We start from the raw sequence: 22,877 nt of genomic DNA on the forward strand, positions 1-22,877 counted from the left end.
CAGCTGTTGTTTGTAAACATGATTAGACGATTTGAATTGTGTATTCAACAACACTGGGGAAACTATAAACTTTTAATGTGGAAATTTGTAAGTAAAAATCAATATTCAATAAATTAATAACTTGTATTTCACTGAGTTTCATTTCGGTATATTCACTGCGGCATACGGCACGCGCGGCTAACAATCATACGGCACTGCGGAGAGACTTTTTGAACTCCCCGTAGTTGTCGAGAATATACATAATGGATGTGCGAGTGCAGGTTGTAAACACGCGGAAGTTTAAGTCTGTCCGTCAGCCGTGCTTGGATAGCCTAATGGTGACGAGCGGGAAATCTAGATTGGAATCCCGGTCGGGCACAAATTTTCATTGTGCTCATTCCGTTATACTCTAACAGCAGATGGTTGCCCATATTCGCAGCTACGAATACATTTCACGTACATGATTTCCAGAGACAGCTTAAAACCCTTGAGATATGAATTACACAGCAAATTACAACACGTTTAGTGGACGAGGTTGACTTACGATGCAAAATGGGAACAAGAAGTAGAAATTGTGGATATTTTGTCTAGAGAAAAACGTAGTTTTTATTGGTTTTTGGGACACGCCCATACAGCCATCCCAACTGTGAAATGTCGTTTATGACCATAAGAACGCAAGGACTGAGAAAACCGAGTACTCTAGCGGAGAAAATATCTAACCCCTTTCCCCCCTTCCCCACCCTCCCCACTTCCCTGCGTCTATCGCTGTGCTGGTTCCACACATGGAAATGGTACTAGGTTGGGTTTTTTATTTCGTTGTTTATTTTCGTATTCTTTTTACATTTTCTTTATTTAGTTGTTGATAGACACAAATTTCACAATTTTGGGATTCAAAAGAATTGAAAGTTTTCTTTAGGAAGGCTTCAGAAAAATAAGAAAAAAAGCTATCCAATTCCTTGACGATTTTCAAATAAAGCGCGAAAACATGGCAGCCTCTCCTACTTCCAGTGAGCGTTCATCGTATATTGGCGAAAAACGGGGTGGGGGGGGGGGTTTAGTATCGTTATCACACGCGACTACATAGTGGGCATAGTGTCTGAGAAACCATACGATCGAATTAGTCTTCGTCCGAGGGTAAACGGAGAAGTCTGGACTCTGAAGAAGTTCAACCGAGAAGGCAGCTTTAGTCGGTTTGGAAAGGAAGATCTGTCGGCGGCGGATCCAGTGGCAGCGTTCTCGGCCACAAGAGAGAAGCCTTTGGGGAAACATATCAGGTTGATGACATGCATCGCATAGACCAGTCGGAATGAGACCAATGCAATGGAGGCGTTCGTTGGTTGGGATCAGATTTTGAGTGACCCTGTACCACGGTGAAGTGACTTTCATCGGGAGAATAGGAAGACACGTGAAAGCATACCGTTTTCCATTATATTAATGGCGCGGCCATTTCAACTGGGAGAGGGATTTTTGTACTCTTAGAAAAAGCAAAGATCTAGTTGTAATGCGTGTTAATGATAAAATGTCGACTCCTAGAAAACGTATAAAATTCACGTATTTGTCACAATTTAGATTTGATCCGGCCAACATCGGCAGGAAGAGGCAGACTGGCCGGTCGAAGACACGAAAATCAGCGAGATCTAATAGAATGAGTACATGGTGAAATGTTACACGGTGTAAACAATGTTGAAGCCTTCTCTCTGATATTGGGACGGAACCTCGCAAACACTTCATATCGAAATCGAAAAATTTTTGCAGAGGAAACGACGACAGTTTCATCAATTTTCGCGGCATCATCGGGGGAGCGGGAATATTTGTGCAACACAGTACACTTTGCTGAAAATGTAGGAATCTCCGCATTTCGTGAAGAAGACTAGGGGAACGGCAGTCGAATTCACGAATTGACCCTTGAATTCGATTCGTCACATACTGCCAATTGATTGCAGCCCTAAGATCTGTGGCCCGTAGGCCATGAAAAGAAAACGTGTTGAAAACCCCACAATGGTAGCAGTATAACGGTACAGCCTCCCCAGGACTCATATGAAATGTCCGATACCACCTTTTGTTTTATATAAATCCGGATAGTTATCAGACAAATCAGTGCTTCCTAAGGCCTTGCATGTGTGTCTATATCATTCTGTCGTATTAGATAGAAAAACTTTATATTCATTGTGAAGGCGTGTGGAATGTTCTGGAAGGACCCGCGTTGTCGTAATTATCGGTGTATTGTTGTCATTGATAAAATTATGTACATATACTAAATTAAGTAACTAATGGAGAAATTGAAGTAATAAGTCCTTAGAAATAAATAACTAGAGTCTGCAGAGATGTTAATATGAAGAATCAGCGCTTCTGATTAACAAAATTAGACTCTAAAAATCCAGTAACCTTAGACCTCACTATCTTGAGAAACAGCTTAAAAGTTATTACCAAGCGATGTATTTTCATTTGTTATTTATTTTTATGTCTTCCTCTGTAATTAATATTCTTTGTAATTAGATTTCAAATTTACTCTCCAATTGTTTGCATCTCAGTTTTCCAATTTCCAGAATTTGTGGCGTTATTTGTACAGTACATGACATGTAATAAATGGTTACCTATTCAAATCTGTACATGTCCTTTGAGCCCTACTATTTGGTATGTCGTATGGTCGCCATGCACTGCAATTAGAGCTGCTATACGCCGTGGCATTGAATAAATAAGGTTCTGAATACGTTCCTGAGGGGTTTCCCTCCACGCAGTTTGTATCCGAGCCCACAAATCCGTGACACCAGTTACTGGAGGACCGTGACGCACCAGGTGCCGACCAACATATCCCAGACATGTCTGATGGGCGACATGTCTGACGAACGTTCAGGCCGAGGAAGCAATGGTACCGTCGCTCTTCGAAAGCGGCTTGTACATTCCTCGCAATATGTGGCTGGGCATTGTCCTGTTGAAATGTGGCCAGTGGAGATGCTTGAATCAGAGGGAGTACCTCAGGCTCCACAACCTCCGTTAGGTACCGGTTGCTGTTCGAAGTACCCTCAATACGTACGAGGCGAGATCGGTTGTTGTAACCAGTGGCGCCCCAGACCACCACACCTGGTGTTGGTCCGCTATGGCGCTCCACAATGCAGCCCTCTAGTACACGCTCACCACGGTACCGCCGAACACTTATGCGGCCATCACTGTAGGACACGTTGAGGCGGGACTCGTCCGAAAAGATTACATGTTGCCACTCAGCACCCCAGTGACGATGTTCACGTGCCAATTGCAGTCGGAGGAGTTTCTGGTTTCTGGACAATGGAAGGCGACGTAATGGCATGTGTGCAATCAGTCCAACCTGCAGCAGACTGTGACGAACCGTCGGTGCAGACAAGTTCACACCTGCTGCAGTGCCAACACTTTGGATGTCGCTGTACGGTCCGTAATGGCCATACGGTCAGGATGACTCTCATCCCGTGCTGTGGTCTTGTTCCGTGGTCCAGTTCCCACTCGTCGCTGTCAACGACCTTCCTCTATCCACTGCTTCCACACACTCATCAATGTCGTAGCAGCATGCCCTGTGTGAGCCGAAATGTCACGCTATGACAACCCTGTTTCCCGATCACTCTGCCCCGTTCGAACTCTCTCACATGCCGTTGTGGCTCCCTTTGACGTGGACGTGGCATACTGGCACTCACTGTATTGTTTCCACCTTGTCTGCACCGACTGCACTGGGCGCAACACCGATCTTGTTGGACCGACATGAGAGGGCTCTGCTCGGCCTACGTGTACCCCATCTCGCTGCAAAACGTATCACATATTTCTTGCACATCTGGCACCACTTCCACCAAGTGTGGCGCCATTTGAGTAATTCCTTCTCGGTGTTGCACTTTTCACAAACGCAGTGTGGGTAGTCCGGCTTTTAATGCAAAATGTCGGGCTAAATAAAACGCCAAATCCGGTTTTTCTATTTTTAGATCTGGCAAATCTAATTCTGTATTACTTCTTACTATTACCCATGAATGTACGATGTGACTTGCTTAAGATGTTCACAACTTATCTTGTAATTGGCCAATTATTTTTGGGTTATTTCTCTGGACAATAAGAACTGCCTTTCATTCATCCATATTTAAAGAAAATTAAATTTTCACTCTACAGCGGAATGTGCGCTGATACGAAACTTCCTGGCAGATTAAAACTGTGTGCCGGACCGAGACTCGAACACGGGACCTTTGCCTTTCGCGGGCAAGTGCTCTACTAACTGAGCTACCCAAGCATGGCTCACGCCCCGTCCACTCGACGAGGTACTGGCGGAATTAAGGCTGTGAGGACGGAGCGGGAGTCGTGCTTGGGTAGGTCAGTTGGTAGAGCACTTGCCCGCGAAAGGCAAAGGTCCCGTGTTCGAGTCTCGGTCCGGCACACAGTTTTAATCTGCCAGGAAGTTTTAAAGCGGCCATTTATCACACAAAGCGGAAATTTTGTTCAAATCTTTATGCAAATCCCTACTATCGTGAAACGATGATAATTTACTGTACACAACAGCGTCGACAACGAACAGTCTCATAGAGCTGCTGATCCTATCTGACAATGTACGTATGCTGAAATCATTAGGGGTCTTACTTCCGATTTCACATTCTTCTGTATGGGACATCGGCCGTAATGGGTTCTGTTAGTCAAATATTTCTCTAGTCAGTCACGTATCTGCAGAGATACTCCGTATGAGCGTTGGGGGTCGGTAGTGGACGCTGTGGTGCAGTGTGGAACGCCTCTTAAAATAAGGGAGAAGAGCATGGTCAATGGTTGTGGTTGCCCATCATTTAATCTGGGCTTCACTAGTGGCCCATCATCCGCTGTTGCAATCAATAACAGTCGACACCGACCCGTCCAATAAAACGTATTATCTAAAGCAGGGACTGTGTCCAGAATCCAGTTATGGTACACCCATGATACTGCGGCACATGAAAACTGATGCCTACACATCCTCGGAGGTGGAATGTCTCATACGTTAGGAACACACGACTCACTGCAATCACACTTTTTGATATCACTTGGATTACTCATCCTGTCACGCTAATGGCTAATACCACGAGGGACGAAATTCCATTCTATTTCATTCCCCGATTCGGCAGCAATGGTGTCTCTCCAACACTATATTCAAATCAATTTCTCATGAGTTCAACTGTGCAAATACTTGATATAATAGGATATCAAGAAGTTTCCTTTCAGAATTCGTATACCAATCAGGTAAAATCGCTGTGAGCATTTAGGTAATTATCTCACTGACACATCAAGTTGAAGATCCCCGTTTGGTAAAACAGCGTGTCCTGATGAGTGAAGAAGTCCTTAAGTGCGTGCCGCATATCCTCGTACGACAGCTATTGTCGACCCTTTAGGGCCTTTTTTTTTATTTTTTTTTTTAGACTGAAGGCGTGATGATCTTGTGGGGAGAGATTAGGACTATGAGGCGGATGCTCGAGTTCCTCGCACTCGAGTTGGCTTAACCTTTGCGTTACAACATTTGTCATACCATGAAGCAGCAGAACCCCTAGTCGCAGTTTTCCCAAATGTTTCACCTTACTTGCAAATCGTACTTTCTCCAGCATTGTGCAATACTGGTCCCTAGTGACGGACACACCAGACTCCTTGAAATCAATAAGCAATGGACACTGCTAATCAAAGAACAAAATGAGCATCAACTTTCCAGCTGAATGCTGGCTCTTGAACTTGTTGGTACGAGGACACGATGGATGATACTGATGCATCCTCGACGTTGAATTCCGCCCTAATCGCATCATCAACCAAACGCTTGGTGTTATCCATAATGATGATCCTGGCCTCCCAGATTAACTGGCGTCTTGTGTCGAACTGCTATGAGCGCGGAACTTCGCGCACCATTCCACAACAGTGGTTTTCGACAGACATGCTGTCCCGCACATATTCTACATTCTGTCAACCGCTGTTTATTCTTCGGCAGCCAAGAAAAGAATAACAGCACGTTGGTCATGTCTGGATGCATTTTGCCGGATTTACCGCACGCTCATCGGAACGTTACAAACACCACAACTGCCCTCTTGCCCATATGTAGGTAATTATATAATCGCATAGGAACCATGCGTGTGTGCTACAGCAGCACCCTCTAAAGGAAAAGTTGTGATCGTCTCTTATATTTCAAGTAAATTATTCTTTCTCTACAAAGACTCTTACAAAGCTTCAAATGGTTGGGGTTATTTTGATTAGCATCGCTGGCTACTGTCGCAGCCAATTTAAAGTAGCAGTGACTACTGCAGTCTTTATTGTGACGAAAAAATTTGCAGTGCACTTCATTCAGCCTGTGAGTCCATATAAGAAATGACAAACATAATTAAACAGTCATAGAAGATCTGTGAAATCTATCCTGTCAGGGATCACTCGATATTTTTTACGCTACTGGCCATTAAAATTGCTACACCAAGAAGAAATGCAGATGATAAAGGGGTACTCGTTGGACAAATATATTATACTAGAACTGACACGTGATTACATTTTCACGCAATTTGGGTGCATAGATCCTGAGAAATCAGTACCCAGAACAACCACCTCTGGCCGTAATAACGGCCTTGATACGCCTGGGCATTGAGTCAAACAGAGCTTGGATGGCGTGTACAGGTACAGCTGCCCATGCAGCTTCAACACGATACCACAGTTCATCAAGAGTAGTGACTGGCGTATTGTGACGAGCCAGTTGCTCGGCCACCATTGACCAGACATTTTCAGTTGGTGAGAGATCTGGAGAATGTGTTGGCCAGGGCAGCAGTCAAACATTTTCTGTATCCAGAGAAACCCCTACAGGACCTGCCACATGCGGTCGTGCATTATCCTGCTGAAATGTAGGGTTTCGCAGGGATCGAATGAAGGGTAGAGCCACGGGTCGTAACACATCTGAAATGTAACGTCCACTGTTCAAAGTGCCATCAATGCGTACAAGAGGTGACCGAGACGTGTTACCAATGGCACCTCATACCATCACGCCGGTTGACACGCCAGTATTTCGATGACGAATACATGCTTCCAATGTGCGTTCACCGCGATGTCGTCAAACACGGATGCGACCATCATGATGCTGTAAACAGAACCTGGATTTATCTGAACAAATGACGTTTTGCCATTCGTGCACCCAGGTTCGTCGTGGAGTACGCCATCGCAGGCGCTCCTGTCTGTGATGCAGCGTCAAGGGTAACCGCAGCCATGGTCTCCGAGCTGATAGTCTATGCTGCTGCAAACGTCGTGGAACTGTTCGTGCAGATGGTTGTTGTTTTTCAAACGTCCCCATCTGTTGACTCAGGGATCGAGACGTGGCTGCACGATCCTTACAGCCATGCGCATAAGATGCCTGTCATCTCTACTGCTAGTGTTACAAGGCCGTTAGGATCCAGCACGGCGTTCCGTATTACCCTCCTGAACCCACCGATTCCATATTCTGCTAACAGTCATTGAATCTCGAGTAAAGTGAGCAGCAATGTCGCGATACGATAAACCGCAATCGCGATAGGCTAAAATCAGACTTTTATCAAAGTCGGAAACGTGATGGTACGCATTTCTCCTCCTTACACAACGTTTCACCAGGCAATGCCGGTCAACTGATTTTTGTGTATGAGTAATCTGTTGGAAACTTTCCTCATGTCAGCACGTTGTAGGTGTCGCCACCGGCGCCAACCTTGTGTGAATTCTCTGAAAGCTAGTCATTTGCATATCACAGCATCTTCTTCCTGTCGGTTAAATTTCGCGTCTGTAGCACGTCATCTTCGTGGTGTAGAAATTTTAATGGCCAGTAGTGTATTTATCTTTTGGTTGCCATATCCTATTCGGAATTAGCGCTTTTTTCATATTATATTAATTAATGCGTCTGTTACACAGTGTGCTTATAACTCGCTTTAGGTTTTAAGATGCAAAGAAAATATTAACTGATAGTTAAAGCCAACAAACACGTAAAAGAAATAAGCAGTCATATTAAGATATGATCCTGCAAACAATGGTTACTATTGTAACTATATCTAACTCTTCGCATTATCATTTATGGAAGAGTCAAAATACTTGTTACCAATGAGCAATTAACTTAAAGATATTGTTGGACAAATGTCGCCGTTGCTTACCGACTTGGGGAATAGAACAGAGTGGTTCGCCAGTCCTTGTGATAGCCATTAGGATGGATGGAAGTTCAGATCAACAGATAGTTCAGTTCTGATTGCAGTCAGACCGTGGCTGCAAGGAAGTTACATTGCTGCATTTCTGATGTAGCGAAACACACACAGGTTTTGCTGCAGTGCTTGCAGTTATCAAAATTTCGCAGGAATGGATCTGAGCACTATGGGACTTAGCATCTGAGGTCATCAGTCTCCTAGAACTTAGAAATACTTAAACCTAACCAACCTAAGGACATCACACACATCCATGCCCGAGGCAGTATTCGAACTTGTGACCGTAGCAACAGCGCAGTTCCAGACTGAAGCGCCTAGAACCGCTCGGCCACAGCTACCGGCTTTCGCGGAAATGCAGTGAACATATAGTCCTAAGGTAGCTGTGGTGAGATAATAAAAGCATTTCCATTGCATTTGAGACGGGTCATGGGCTTGTTCAGTTATTGGGAAGCAGGTAACAGCCCCCCCCCCCCTCCCCCCCCCCCCCTTCACAGGTAGGAGAAGCATTGACTTACCAAGTAGAAGATAGACCGCAATGAAAGGGCTGCTGCTTCGTGTGACAATAAGAAGTAGTAAATGGAATACCAGTTGCTTGGACGTGTGAACCACTTACTGGGCATGATGTCTAGGTTGGCCGCGACAGGCACCATAGTCCAGTTGCGGTGAGGCTCCTTCTCGGCGAGCGGCGTGATGATGGTGACGTGATGGCCCCTGTCCGCCAGCTCCCACATGAGCGTCCGGAAGATGTGCCAGTGGCTCCACGCCGGGATCGGAACAACGTGGAGGATGCGCGCCCCATGTACCGCAGACAGCAACGAGGCCACCAGCAGCAGCTGCCGCAACAGCGAGGCCATCTGCAACAGAATGGACGGTCAAGTTTGTTTCTCTCTTGCAATGTGTCAGGCAAATCCAACACCTTCCATCAAAACCCTGACATGATAAGCAAATCCAGTAGTATGTCACATAGCTCCGAATAAATCGTGACATTAAATTAACCAAAGTAATACGAGTAACGAGTGAGCAAATGGAATACCACAGACTAACACAAGAATGCCTAATTGCATGTCATACCTTCCCACCATGAGACAGACGCAGTTACGTGGAGAGAAACGAGAACGGAAGCCGAGAGCAGAACCGTGTTAAGCCAGAAGGCCCTACAATAAGGGACGGACACCCACGTTGCCAGCTAACCTCCAGGACCACCCCCCAGCCCATGTTAAAAGATAGAACCCTCCAGAAGTACAGTATAGATCTTACGATAACACTAAAAGGGCCACACCAGCTGCAAGTTTTAGCGTGAGACTTTTTCGCGTCTCTGTTAAGTTGCAAACTTTAAAAACATTGCCCCACCACGAAAAGTATAACGTTTCTCATTGGATACACAGAATTTTTGTAGGCGGAGCTTAAGGTTAACATTGAGACCCTGATTGGTCAGATGAAAACACAGCCAGATAGTTTTTTTGTAACCTACTTCAGTAAATTGTAGTAAGGAGAAGTTAGAGAAGAGTTGCTTCGGAAACAGCGAGCTGGATGGAGCTGCGCCGGCCGCCGCCCCCTGACGAACACCGACAAGGTAATGAACGCACGCGATGCCACATTTTTGAGCGCATAAGGCTTCACTCAGAACTGCAGAAGTCTCGTCTGTTACATCCCCTTTTTACGTATACTAGTGTCGATCGTCAATTGAAGCTCATGGTATTCACATTTGCTACGTAAGTTAAAATCTGAAAAGCGATGATTTTTCTGTTATATAATTATTGAGAAGCCACATCAGCCACTGTAATTTACGACAAGTTAGATAAGTGATTAAAGATAATTAAGGGTCACTGTAGACCATTTTGATAGTTTTCTCTTTTGTGAAATTTAATTTTAACCTACATTATAGATGCGATATGGCATAGGTCATCCTTCAATCCATTGTAGAACTTGGAAACCCATTCAGGGAATATTCGTTCACATTTTTGTTGAACACAGTTGGTTTTTATCATCCTTTATTAAAATATATCCTTTTATCAATAGTGCAATTTATAAACAATGTTTTGTGAGTAGAATAAAATTTCCAGTGGTAAACTTAACTGCTTTTTCGACGTTATTTTACCAGCTAACTAAAAATAGGAAAGCCTTGAACCCCTTCCACTAAATTTAGATAGTATTAAGATTCTTTTACAGGAAGTGCAGTGGAGCTGACGCTGAAATCATTAAGTATTTGGTTATATCATCGCTAGTCTCACTGAACTCTTCTGAGCTCTACATGTAATGTGTGGTCTGGCGTCTCCTTACCAGCAACAGGTCCCAGGTTCAAACTAGTCAATTCCCTAAAAAACTGACTTTATTTTTATATTTTCATTCACTAATGTCTTACAGCCTTGTAATCTGGGGAATTCCTTACCGCAAAAGAATTTGTGTTGTGTACGTCTTCATACACAACGATAAGGAGAGGTGCAATTCCACTATTTGCAGACCTAGGATCTAGATGGTGATTCATCACAAAAATAGTATCAGCAGGAAAGAAAAGTTAACACCAATGAGAACTGTGGCGGCGAATGTAACAGAAAGGAGAGTATTTCAAAATTTCTTGAGGATAAAGTAGATGAGAAGCATTTGCGACTAGTGTCATAAAAGTTTAAAATTCATAAACTTAAATTTTCCACTAAACTGGTGATTGGTGCTAATGACGAAAAAGAGTGAAAGACAGTCTAAAATTTTTTACATGTGAATCGACTATAATTGATGACGGGAATAGTCTGAAAGCTACAATGTGTCTTGGATATGTATTTACTGAGAAAGATTGTGTGGCATGCGACAGACTCTTGATGGTTCAGTAGCAATACTATGAACTTCCTACGAAAGTAAAGAGGTTTTCATCTTAGATTTTAACGAATTAAAAGCTTTACTGACAAACAAAAGATGAACAGACTCAAAATTAGCGTATGGAGAAGCGTTCAGTGTGATCAGCAACTAACCTGACGAAATTATTCTAGCTAGTTTTGGTTATAGGTAAAGTGAGTGGAGAGATCAAAATCCGTCTTTACCGTCACTCATTGATTATATTAGAACTGAAAGGAAGATGATACAGATAAGCCTGAGACTGGATTCAGTCTCCGCTGAGGAAGCTGGTAGTACAGCTACTTGTTTCAGCCATCTGGGAGACGCCGACATGACGTTTTGCAATAAGTGCTCGTACGACAGATCAACTAAAATCACTCAACAGAGGAAAGACGATTGGGCCTGCCGTTCCTAAAAGCACTACGGTAAAATTTTCGCCAATTCTAGCTGCAGTCTGTGTATGTCGCTGGAGCGAAGAAACGTCCCAAGGGATTCGCGATTGAATGAGTAAACTGGAGAGGTGGGCTGCAGAGTAGTGCGGCAACTGTCATCGCATAAAAACTGGACAGGAGCAGACATGATTACTGAACAAGGTAACGCATCACACAGGACATTTAATTAACTTCTAATTCTCCGAGACTAATTACAAATACTGTTGCAGGAATTGGAGTCGCCGGCCGTTGTGGCCGAGCGGTTCTAGGCGCTTAAGTCCAGAACCGAGCTGCTGTTACGGTCACAGGTTCGAATCTTGCCCCGGGCGTGGATCTGTCATGTCCTAAGGTTAGTCTGGTTTAAGTAGCTCTAAGTCTAGGGGACTGATGACATCAGCTGTTAAGTCCCATAGTGTTTAGAACCATTTTCTTTGAACTGGAGTCCAGCTCAAAGTCCACAAGGTTGGTTGGTTTGTCGGACTCAAGGGACCAGACTACTAGGGCCATCGATCCCTTTTTCCACAAACTTTAAACACCCACAAAGAATACGAACACACAATGGAGATGACAAAAGACGACACAGGACAAGAAAGACACAGACAGAGACCAGAAAAAAGGAATTAAAATCACACAGAGTGTGGCAGTGGTTGGCCGACAATAGAAACAAAAAAGGAAAAGCCAACCACCAAGAAACGCACTAAAAACCCCAGTCTAAAATTGTAGACCAAAGACCAGACTCAACACAAAAAAAGGACAAACACTTAGATCAAGCGATAAAAGCCCCTTGCACGAATAAAACTTGAAACTAAATCTGCCATCGCAGTGTCATCTGTTAAAACTGCAGGAAGCGTATCAGGCAGCGCAAACGTCTGCCTGAGCGGAGTTAAAAGCGGGCAGTCCAACAAGATGTAGACCACCGTCAAAGCTGACCCACAGCGGCATAAAGATGGGGGCCTCGCGGCGCAATAAATAGCTGTGCGTTATCAAGGTATGGCCAATGCGCAGCCGGCTGAGGACAACGGAGTCCTTACGAGAGACCCGCAAGGAGGAGCGCCACGCCCCGGTAGCCTCCTTGATAGCCCGAAGTTTGTTCGGTGAAGGAAGGGTGCGCTATTCTTCACCCCAGGTGCGAAGTACCTTCTGCCGCAAAACTGAGCTGAGGTCACCCTCCGAAAGGCCAATCTCCAAGGCTGGTGCACCGACAGCCTGTTCGGCCAGCGTGTCAACACGTTCATTTTCCGGGATGCCGAAATGACCTGGGGACCACACAAAGATCACAGAGCGGCCGGAACGGGCAAGAGTATGGAGGGACTACTGGATAGCCATCACCAGACGAGAGCAACGGAAAAAGTCCACAAGGAAGAGTCTCTACTAAAGCACGAACTACAAAGACAAAGCCCTGACCAGGCGGCTTCTGCGTGGTATTACACTGGGAAGGGGCTCTGAGCGCGAATGGACTGACGCACTGCCACCGACCGTCCCATATTGCGGCGCCAGAGGGCGCTCGAGGCATGGAGCCACTGGAGCCGCGGCTGACCACGCATGCACTATTGCGTCCGCCAGATCCTACACTACTGCTATCAGCTTCAGTCAGAAACTTGCGTGAGGCCCATATGGTGGTATCTATACGTGATACCGCAGTTTCGTCGCTCAGTTGTGTGTAACAAGTATGACAAGCACACCGTTCAAAAACTTCGTTACCGCCACGCATAATCATGCTCATATCGTGTAAACACCGACTCTGGACGTGATAATGGCCTCAGCTCAGGAGGGTGAGAGAGCACAAGATGTGTCAGACGTGTCATAGCCAGCAGAAGCAGCTCAAACACCACATACAGATAATGGAGCTCAGAAATAAGGTCTTTATATTCGCTTTAAACTCGCCAGCGGATCCTCTGGCACCATCTTTGATGTCGCTGTCTCCATACACTCGATAATTCGACTCGTCCTATCTCAGCTGCTGCGCATTTAACTGAAAACTGGTCGAGTGAGCCTCACTGGGTACAAGAAGACAATATCAGTGTAGAAAGGACAGACAGTACACGAGTTTCCAAGTATATACGTGGACACACAGCTTTGTCACTATACACACAATTGTTAGGGATTTACCAATACACCGACAGATCGGAAAGCAGTGAATATAGTTCTGTTTATACGTATGTTTGTATATGTATATATGTAAGAGTATGTACGTAATTATAGTGATTAAAATTCTTCTGCGTATTATGCCACGTTATTGCTAAAAACTAACAACAGTAATAAACTAAAACCGACGTTTCGGCCGAATTGCAACGGGTTTCCTCAGGGCACGACTGGTTTTGCATGGGGATAGGTACTTCTATTTATTACAGACTAAAAATGGTTCAAATGGCTCTGAGCACTATGGGACTTAACTTCTGAAGTCATCAGTCCCCTAGAACTTAGAACTACTTAAACCTAACCGACCTAAGGACATCACACACATCCATGCCCGAGGCAGGATTCGAACCTGCGACCGTAGCGGTCGCGCGGTTCCAGACTGTAGCGCCTAGAACCGCTCGGCCACCGCGGCCGGCGATTACAGACTATAGATGTCTGACGTCACTGTTGTTAAACTTTTAATTGGCCCTCTAATATGATTGGCTAGTCATGACGTAAGAGAGGATGGAAAGAAAGAGGCTATTCGTGGATGTCCATGTCATCAATGATTGGTAGCTGTCCGCCAATCAGCGTTCGGCTTCTGGTCGGCAAGTTTTCCTCCTGGTGTGCGCGGAGGTGGACTGACAGTTGCTCTACAGCTGTTTGTGCAGATACGTCCGTGTCCCGTGTAGCTTCTGCCCCGCGACCGCTCGCGGCCCGTTGGACTGGGATGGCCGGCAGCCAGGACGCCGGGAGTTTGTAGCCATCTTCTCTGTTAATGTTGTCAGGCTGCTTAATAGTTTCGATCGCATCCCGTATTTTGCGTTCTCGCATGCACGATTCTTTCGCCAGTACTCGGGCCTCATGGAACCTGATAGGTTGTTCACAGTCACGGTGGTGTTCCGCTAACACCGATTTGTTATGTTGTTGTAATCGTACATAGCGTTTGTGTTCTGCTACTCGTAAGCTGACAGGTCTCCCTGTTTCTCCTATGTAGGCAGCTCCGCACTCACACCGTAGTTCGTAAACACCTGCAGTGTTAAGAATGTTGACTACATCCTTGGTGGAACCTATCATTTCGTGGATCCCGTGATTGCTTCGAAAAATCGGTCTGAAACCTCGTCGGCGGGGGACGTTGCCTAGCCGTTCACTGACGCCTTTTACATATGGTAAGTGTACCAGTGGAAGCTTCTCTTCTTTGCCTTCTTCACGTGTTCTGCTCCCTTTGGTTTTAGCTACCTTGCTTATGATTTTGTCATCATAGCCATTGGCACGAAACGTGTGTTGTAGCTCCTTTAATTCTTATTTAATGTTATTTTCATCGCTTAGCCGGTAGGCTCGAGCAGTTAACGTATGCAGAACAGAATGCTTTGGAGCTGGGTGGTGGTGGCTCTCCGCGTGCAGGTATCGATTAGTATGCGTTGGTTTTCGGTGCACTTTGTGTCCCAGTTTACCTTCGGCAGCTCTGTACGTAATTATGTTTGTCCCATACAAGTACGGAGGTTGGAACTTAAATAGTGGCAACTATTTATTCAAAACCGATACAAAAGAGTTACATGTTTGCACCTGTTACTGTCGTCCGCCCCATAGCTGAACGATCAGCACGTTTATTTTCATCGCTTAGCCGGTAGGCTCGAGCAGTTAACGTATGCAGAACAGAATGCTTTGGAGCTGGGTGATGGTGGCTCTCCGCGTGCAGGTATCGATTAGTATGCGTTGGTTTTCGGTGCACTTTGTGTCCCAGTTTACCTTCGGCAGCTCTGTACGTAATTATGTTTGTCCCATACAAGTACGGAGGTTGGAACTTAAATAGTGGCAACTATTTATTCAAAACCGATACAAAAGAGTTACATGTTTGCACCTGTTACTGTCGTCCGCCCCATAGCTGAACGATCAGCACGTTGGAATGGCACGCACGGGGAACCGGGTTCGATTCCCGGCTGGGGTGGGAGATTTTCTTCCCTCAGGGACTGGGTGTTGTGCTGTCATCATCATTTCATCCCCACTGTCAACGCGCAAGTCGCCCAATGTGGCGTCGCACTCAGTAAGACTTGCACTTGGCGGCCGATCTTCCCGCCTGGGAACTCCCGGCCACTGATGCCATACGACCATTTCCATTTTTACCTGTTACTGTCATTCAAAGTAGTGACCAGCGTTGTGTAGAAGCCGCTGCCAGCGATGTGGAAGGAGTAGCATACCGTTAGCAGAGGCAGTTCTGTTGATGGCGCGAATGGCCTGTCGAATCTCTGGAACAGTTCTGAAGCAAATGCCACGATGTGGTTCCTCCATCTTCGGAATCAAATCATAGTCACCAGGACTTAAATCCGGTGAGTGTGGTAGATAGTACAGTTCTTCCCAGTCCCATCGATCGAAAAGAGCAGCCACAGCTTGCGCTGTATGCGCCTGCTCATTGTCGTGAAAAATGATGGATGAGTTGCGCAGAAAGTGTCGCCGTTTCTTACGCAAAGCTGGTCGCAGGTGATGCTCCAAAAACGAACAGCGATACTGTGCCAATGCCGTGGAGGAACGTAATGCGTTAGAATAACACCATCACAGCCATACACGAGAATCACCATAACTTTCACTATACTGAGGACTCTGACGTACTTTCGATTTCCGCAGCGGCCCATAACGACGCCATTCGTTGGATTGGCATTTCAGTTTTGGCTGGTACGACGTGGCCCATGTCTCATCCAGTTGTTACGATACGGCTCATAGCGCTCTAAGTGCGTCTGAGCAGCGTCGTAACGCATCCATTTGTGCATTTCCGTCAAGTCATGCGGAACCCATCGTGATACAATTTTTCGCATGCCCAGGCGTTCCTTCAGGATGCGAAGCATAGTCGTATGCGCTAATCCGGTTTCGTGGGCGAGCTCTAGAATTGTATGGCGTCAATCACTGTCCACTAACGCAGCAACAGCTTGCACTTCTTCTTCAGAGACGCTAGAACGACTTGCCCGATGCATGTCTGCCACAGTTTGCCGACCTTCGTTGAAGGCTTTTACCCAACGTGCCACTGTTCTGTACGCCAATACCGATTCCCCGCACGCCCCTTGAAACCCTTGATGACACTGTCGTGCTGTACGACCTCTGGCACATTCAACCTTGATCCAACTCCGTTGTTCCTGTTTCGAAAACATACTGATAGCGTTACGTTAGACCGCTCGCTCACAAGTGACTGATTCCCTCGACGGTGCACACGCCAGTGACGTGGGACGGGCGAGTCCATTTGCTCGGAGGTAAAGTAGGTGTGCTATCAGCAACAATAGTTGATTCCATTGCACAGTGTCTCCACAGCAATGTTGCCACTATTTAAGCTCCAACCTACGTATATATTTAAGTGCATATACAGGGTGGTCCATTGATAGTGACCGCGCCAAGTATCTCACGAAATAAGCATCAAACGATAAACCTACAAAGAACGAAACTCGTCTAGCTTGAAGGGGGAAAGCAGATGGTGCTATGGTTGTCCCGCTAGATGGCGCTGCCATAGGTTAAACGGATATCAACTGCGTTTTTTAAAATAGGAACCCCCATTTTTTATTACATATTCGTGTAGTACGTAAAGACATATGAATGTTTAAGTTGGACCACTTTTTTCGCTCTGTGATAGATGGCGCTGTAATAGTCACAAACATATGCCTCACAATTTTAGACAAACAGTTGGTAACAGGTAGTCACAAACGTTTAAGTTCGTGGTATCACGTAACATTCCGCCAGTGTGGACGGTATCTGCTTCGTGATACATTACCCGTGTTAAAATGGACCGTTTACCAATTGCGGAAAAGGTCGATATCGTGTTGATGTATGGCTATTATGATAAAATGCCCAACGGGCGTGTGCTATGTAAGCTGCTCGGTATCCTGGACGACATCATCCAAGTGTCCGGACCGTTCGCCGGATAGTTACGTTATTTAAGGAAACAGGATGTGTTCAGCCACATGTGAAACGTCAACCACGACCTGCAACAAATGATGATGGCCAAGTAGGTGTTTTAGCTGCTGTCGCGGCTAATCCTCACATCAGTAGCAGACAAATTGCGAGAGAATCGGGAATCTCAAAAATGTCGGTGTTGAGAATGTTACATCGACATCAGTTGCACACGTACCATAATCCTATGCAACAGGAATTGCATGGCGACGACTTTGAACGTCATGTACATTTCTGCCACTGGGCAGAAGAGAAATTACGGAACAATGACGGATTTTTTGCGCGCGTTCTGTTTAGCGACGAAGCGTCATACACCAACAACGGCAACGTAAACCGGCATAATATGCACTATTGGGAAACGGAAAATCCACGATGGCTGCGACAAGTGGAACATCAGCAACCTTGGCGGTGCGGCATTATGGGAGGAAGGTTAATTAGCCCCCATTTTATCGATGACAATCTAAATGCTGCGATGTGTGCTGATTTCCTACGTAATGTTCTACAGATGTTACTACAAGATGTTTCACTGCATGACAGAATGCGATGACCTTCCAACATGATGGATGTCCGACACATAGCTCGCGTGCGGTTGAAGTGGCATTGAATAGCATATTTCACGACTGGTGGACTGGCCGTCGAAGCACCATACCATGGCCCGCACGTTTACCGCATCTGACGTCTCCGGATTTCTTTCTGTGGGTAAAGTTGAAGGATATTTGCTATCGTGATCAACCGACAATGCCTGACAACATGCGTCAGCTCGTTGTCAATGCATGTGCCAACATTACGGAAGGCGAACTACTCGCTGTTGAGAGGAATGTCGTTACACGTATTGCCAAATGCATTGAGGTTGACGGACATCATTTTGAGCATTTATTGCATTAATTTGGTATTTACAGGTAATCACGCTGAAGCAGCATGCGTTCTCATAAATGATAAGTTCACAAAGGTACATGTATCACATTGGAACAACCGAAATAAAATGTTCAAACATATTTAATTTAAAAAACCTAGCTGTTACCAACTGTTCGTCTAAAATAGTGAGCCATATGTTTGTGACTATTACAGCGCCATGTATCACAAAGCGAAAAAAGTGGTCCAACTAAATCATTCATATGTCTTTACGTACTACACGAATATGTAATAAAAATGGGGGTTCCTATTTAAAGAAACGCAGTTGATATTCGTTTGACCTATGGCAGCGCCATCTAGCGGGCCAACCATAGCACCATCAGGTTTCCCCCTTCAAGCTAGACAAGTTTCGTTCTTTGTAGTTTTTTCGTTTGACGCTTATTTCGTGAGATATTTGACCCGGTCACGATCAATGGACCACCCTGTATACATGCATATAGGAAAATATGTATGTGCATGTATACAGGATGAATCACCTAAAACTTGCGCCGCAAATATTGAAGAAATGGAAAGCATTGTTGATGTGCAGTTTTCACAGTATGGATTGGTAGTCAGAGGCTCGTATTATCAATAAACAATTGCTTATAAAGTCTAATCTTTTGTGCAAACATACATTTTTTAAAAGAAACGATGTCTATTGACGTTAATAAACAAAAAGAAGGGTAAATCAGAATGTCAGAGGTGTTTGTTGCAGGGCTCTAGTGTGAGTAGTTTACGAAGTACTGTATTTTGAAAGTTCCCACACTGACACTTTTACAATTCCTGCGGCAGAACACACTGAAGAACAACGCAAGTGCATACACTAGTTAGGTGGATTCTGAAAAGTAACGAGTCAACTAGTCATCGAAGGTTGTGTTTAAAATGACGGCGGCAGTGGAAATACATGCTTTAGTCTGGTGTAGAACGACTGCTGCTGCTCACGTGCTTGCATTTCAGTGGAAATGTCCGAACAGGCTACAGTAATACATCATTGCCGATCATTGGGTGTAGGTGGTATGTCTTGTAGACAATTACTTTTAGCTTTCCACACAAAAAAGAGCCTACCGGCGTCAAATCTGGGGAATGGGCCTGCCAAGGTACAGGTCCTCTGAGTCCAATGCAATGCATGGAAACAATTCATGAAGACATGCTGTAGTACTTCATGCACTATAGGCTGGACAGCCATCATATTGGAACCACAGGTTCCTCCTAGTATGCAGAGGAAAGTCTACTAGCATCTCTGGAAGGTGTTCTGTTAGGACGCTGCAATACTTGTGTGCATTTAACGTTCCACGTATGAAACAAGGGCCTACGAACTGATGGTTCGCTATCCAACAACACGCATTTACACTCCTTGGACTCTGGCGTCCACCTGTTGAAGTCAATGAGCATTGTCAACAGACCAATAATGCATGTTTGGGCGGTTTACCTGGCTATGATTGGTAAAGATACGTGGTTTCTTAACTATTCTCATAATACAGCTGCTGATATGGAGAGGTGATAGGGATGGAACCTGTGACGATGGAGAATGCCTGACTCATACTACTTCCTTGTGCGATTGCGCTGGAGCAAATGTGTGGACCAGCTCCAGCAGCAGCAAGAACATTAATTTCCCCCTCTTCTGTAGAGACTTGTTACTTTATCACGTTGTTAGATGCTAAACTACCACTATCATGTAACTGGTTGAAGAAGCTGGTAAATGAGTGCTGAGATGGTTGCGGTGTATTGCGATTTCTTGCCACATACACCATACAACGACAAACTGCATTATTTCTACACTCTCCATACACCATTAGCACGTCGGCACTGTAAATCCCTTTGTATACTCACGAACTGCTGCTTGGGCTGTCATATGCAAACTGATTAACAAGTTGCAATGCACTCAAGGAACATACAGGCACACTGTAAGCAAACATAACAACAATGTATCTAGCAACTACGCACTCAATGGCACAACCAGGTGTTGACGTGGAAAATTTCCGAAATACGGTCTCAAACGACTAGCACTAGAATCCTGCAACAAAAGACACCGAAATTTTAATTTAACTTACTTTTAGCTTGCTAAGGTCAATAGGCACTTTTTGCTTAAAAAGTATGTTTGCACAAAAAATAGACTTTGTAAGTATTATTACAATTTCGTTATTGGCTAAGGTACGAGCCAATGACTTCCAATCGATTCTGTGGAAACCACACGTCAGTAGCACTTTCCATTTCCGCAATATTTGTGGTGCAAGTTTTACGTCATTTATCCTGTATGAGAAAAAAAATGGCTCTGAGCACTATGGGACTCAACTGCTGAGGTCATTAGTCCCCTAGAACTTAGAACTAGTTAAACCTAACTAACCTAAGGACATCACAAACATCCATGCCCGAGGCAGGATTCGAACCTGCGACCGTAGCGGTCTTGCGGTTCCAGACTGCAGCGCCTTTAACCGCACGGCCACTTCGGCCGGCTCCCGTATGAGAAAGCATATATATATAGTGTGCGTGTGTGTGTTTATGTGTCCATAAAAAATTTTGCAGACTCCTGTAAATTTTTTATTCGTTAGTATTCGAGGAACTTTTTATGTATTACATCTGAAATGTGCATTACAGCACCAAACTCTTTCCAGACACCAATATTCCTCCTACAGAACAAATTTACAATTGGATATGCTTAGATAGCGTGATTTAATTTCCGTCTTACACCGTCCACAGTCTCTCAAAACATAGCTTCATTAGAGGCCTATCAGTACTAGACTGTGACAGCAAGATCGTACAATCTACTCTCGTCCAACTAGTACATCATTGTTCTACTCATTCACACTTCACTAAGAGAGAACGGGTCGTCGTCTTGGAAGAGACCGCAACATCTCCATTCTCAAACTTGTCAGCTGTGGGACTATAATGGGAAGAATGGAAGCCAGTATACTGAGGTCACACTACTTTTGCCTGGTATAGTGTAGCAACTCTATGCTGCATGGACTCAACAGGTCTTTGGAAGTCTCCTGCATAAATATTGAGTGATGCTGCCTCTATAGCTGTCCATAACAGTGAAAGTGCTGTTGGCGAAAGATTTTGTTCACGGACTCATCTCTCGATTATGTCCCATAAATGATGGATGGGGTTCACGTAGAGCAAGCCACGTAGCCAAATCATTCACTCGAATTGTCCAGATTGTTGTTCAAACCAATCGTGAACAATTATGGCACGGTGACAGGGCATACTGTCATCCATAAAAATCCCATCGTTGTTTAGTCTACAAGTAACCGAACATAACCATTCCCAATCAGTTATCTGTTCAGCTGCACCAGAGGACCTAGTCCATTCCATGTAAGCACAGGCCTCGCCATTATGGAGTCACCACCAGCTTGCACAGTGTCTTGATGATTTGGTTCGATGACTCGTGGGATCAGCGCCACACTCGAACCCTACCATCAGCTCTTACTAACTGAAATCGGCACTCATCTGACCAGGCCACAGTTTTCTAGTCATCTAGGGCCCAACCGGCATTACAAGCCAAGGGGACGAGCTGCAAGCGATGTCGTGCTGTTAGCAAAGGCACTGCCGATGGTCGTCTGCTGTCATGGCTCATTAACGCCAAATTTTGCCACTCTCCTAGTGGATATGTTCGTCGTATGTCCCACATTGATTTCATCGGTTATTCAGGGTCTGTTGCTTTTCTGTTAGCATTGAAAACTCTACGAAAGCGCCACTGGTCTCTGACATTAAGTGAAGGATGTTGTCTGTGCTGAGACGTAATGTCTGAAATTTGGTATTCCCAGCCCTCTCTTGGCACTGTAGATATCGGAATACTGAATTCCCTAACGATTTCTACAATGGAATGTCCTATACGTCTAGCTCCAACTACCATTCAGTCTTGAAACTCTTAATTCCCATCGTATGGCCATAATCACGCAGGGAACCTTTTCCCGTGAATCACATGAGTACAACTGACAGCTTCATCAATACAATACTGTTTTATACCTTGTGTATGCTATACTACCGCCGTCTGTATATGTACACACAACTCTCCCCAACTTTTGTCACCTCAGCATACATCACTGACCTAACAGCCGCATCATGTTTTCTAATGTATAGAATCTTCAACACTAGAGTCTTACTCCCACAGTTTCTAGTAACTAGTATCTACCCAGTTTTGTGGAGGTTGATTGCTACGTTTCACCCGCTGTTTCAAACAGGCCCAGACATTTTCTATGGGATTAAGACTGGGTAATTTAACAAGGAAGTCTAAGTGCGATTGATTGAGTATTTGTCAAACCAGGAACGTATGTATGCAGCATTATGAAAGCGGCTGTTGTCATCTTTAAAGACGGGACGTTCATCATGAACGCGTGGAATTCGGACCAATACTTGTTCTCCACGAATTTTGAAATGTGCTCGTTCATGTTCGCGGTAACACGAATAAGTGGGTGCTTAAGATGGTGTGAACGACACCCCAAAAACAACAGTGCCACCTGTGGCGTTAACTACATCCGCCACGCACTCTGGATTAAATGCCTCACAGGGTACCTGACGCCCTACATTATTTGAAAAGAGCAAAATTGTGACTTTTCCAGACACT

General features: G+C 45.0%; 1 protein-coding gene across 1 annotated transcript in view; it reads right to left on the reverse strand.

Moving 5' to 3' along the window:
- LOC126418887 (UDP-glycosyltransferase UGT5-like) overlaps window positions 1-22,877 on the reverse strand; it is a 123,773-nt gene that overhangs the window by 72,323 nt on the left and 28,573 nt on the right. Inside the window, exon 2 of the mRNA XM_050085894.1 lies at window positions 8,731-8,971. Coding sequence (XP_049941851.1) covers window positions 8,731-8,971 — 241 coding nt within the window. The remainder of the gene's footprint in view (window positions 1-8,730; window positions 8,972-22,877) is intronic.

This window comes from Schistocerca serialis, chromosome 9 (assembly GCF_023864345.2).
Source record: "Schistocerca serialis cubense isolate TAMUIC-IGC-003099 chromosome 9, iqSchSeri2.2, whole genome shotgun sequence".
NCBI classification, from domain to species: Eukaryota; Metazoa; Arthropoda; class Insecta; order Orthoptera; family Acrididae; genus Schistocerca; species Schistocerca serialis.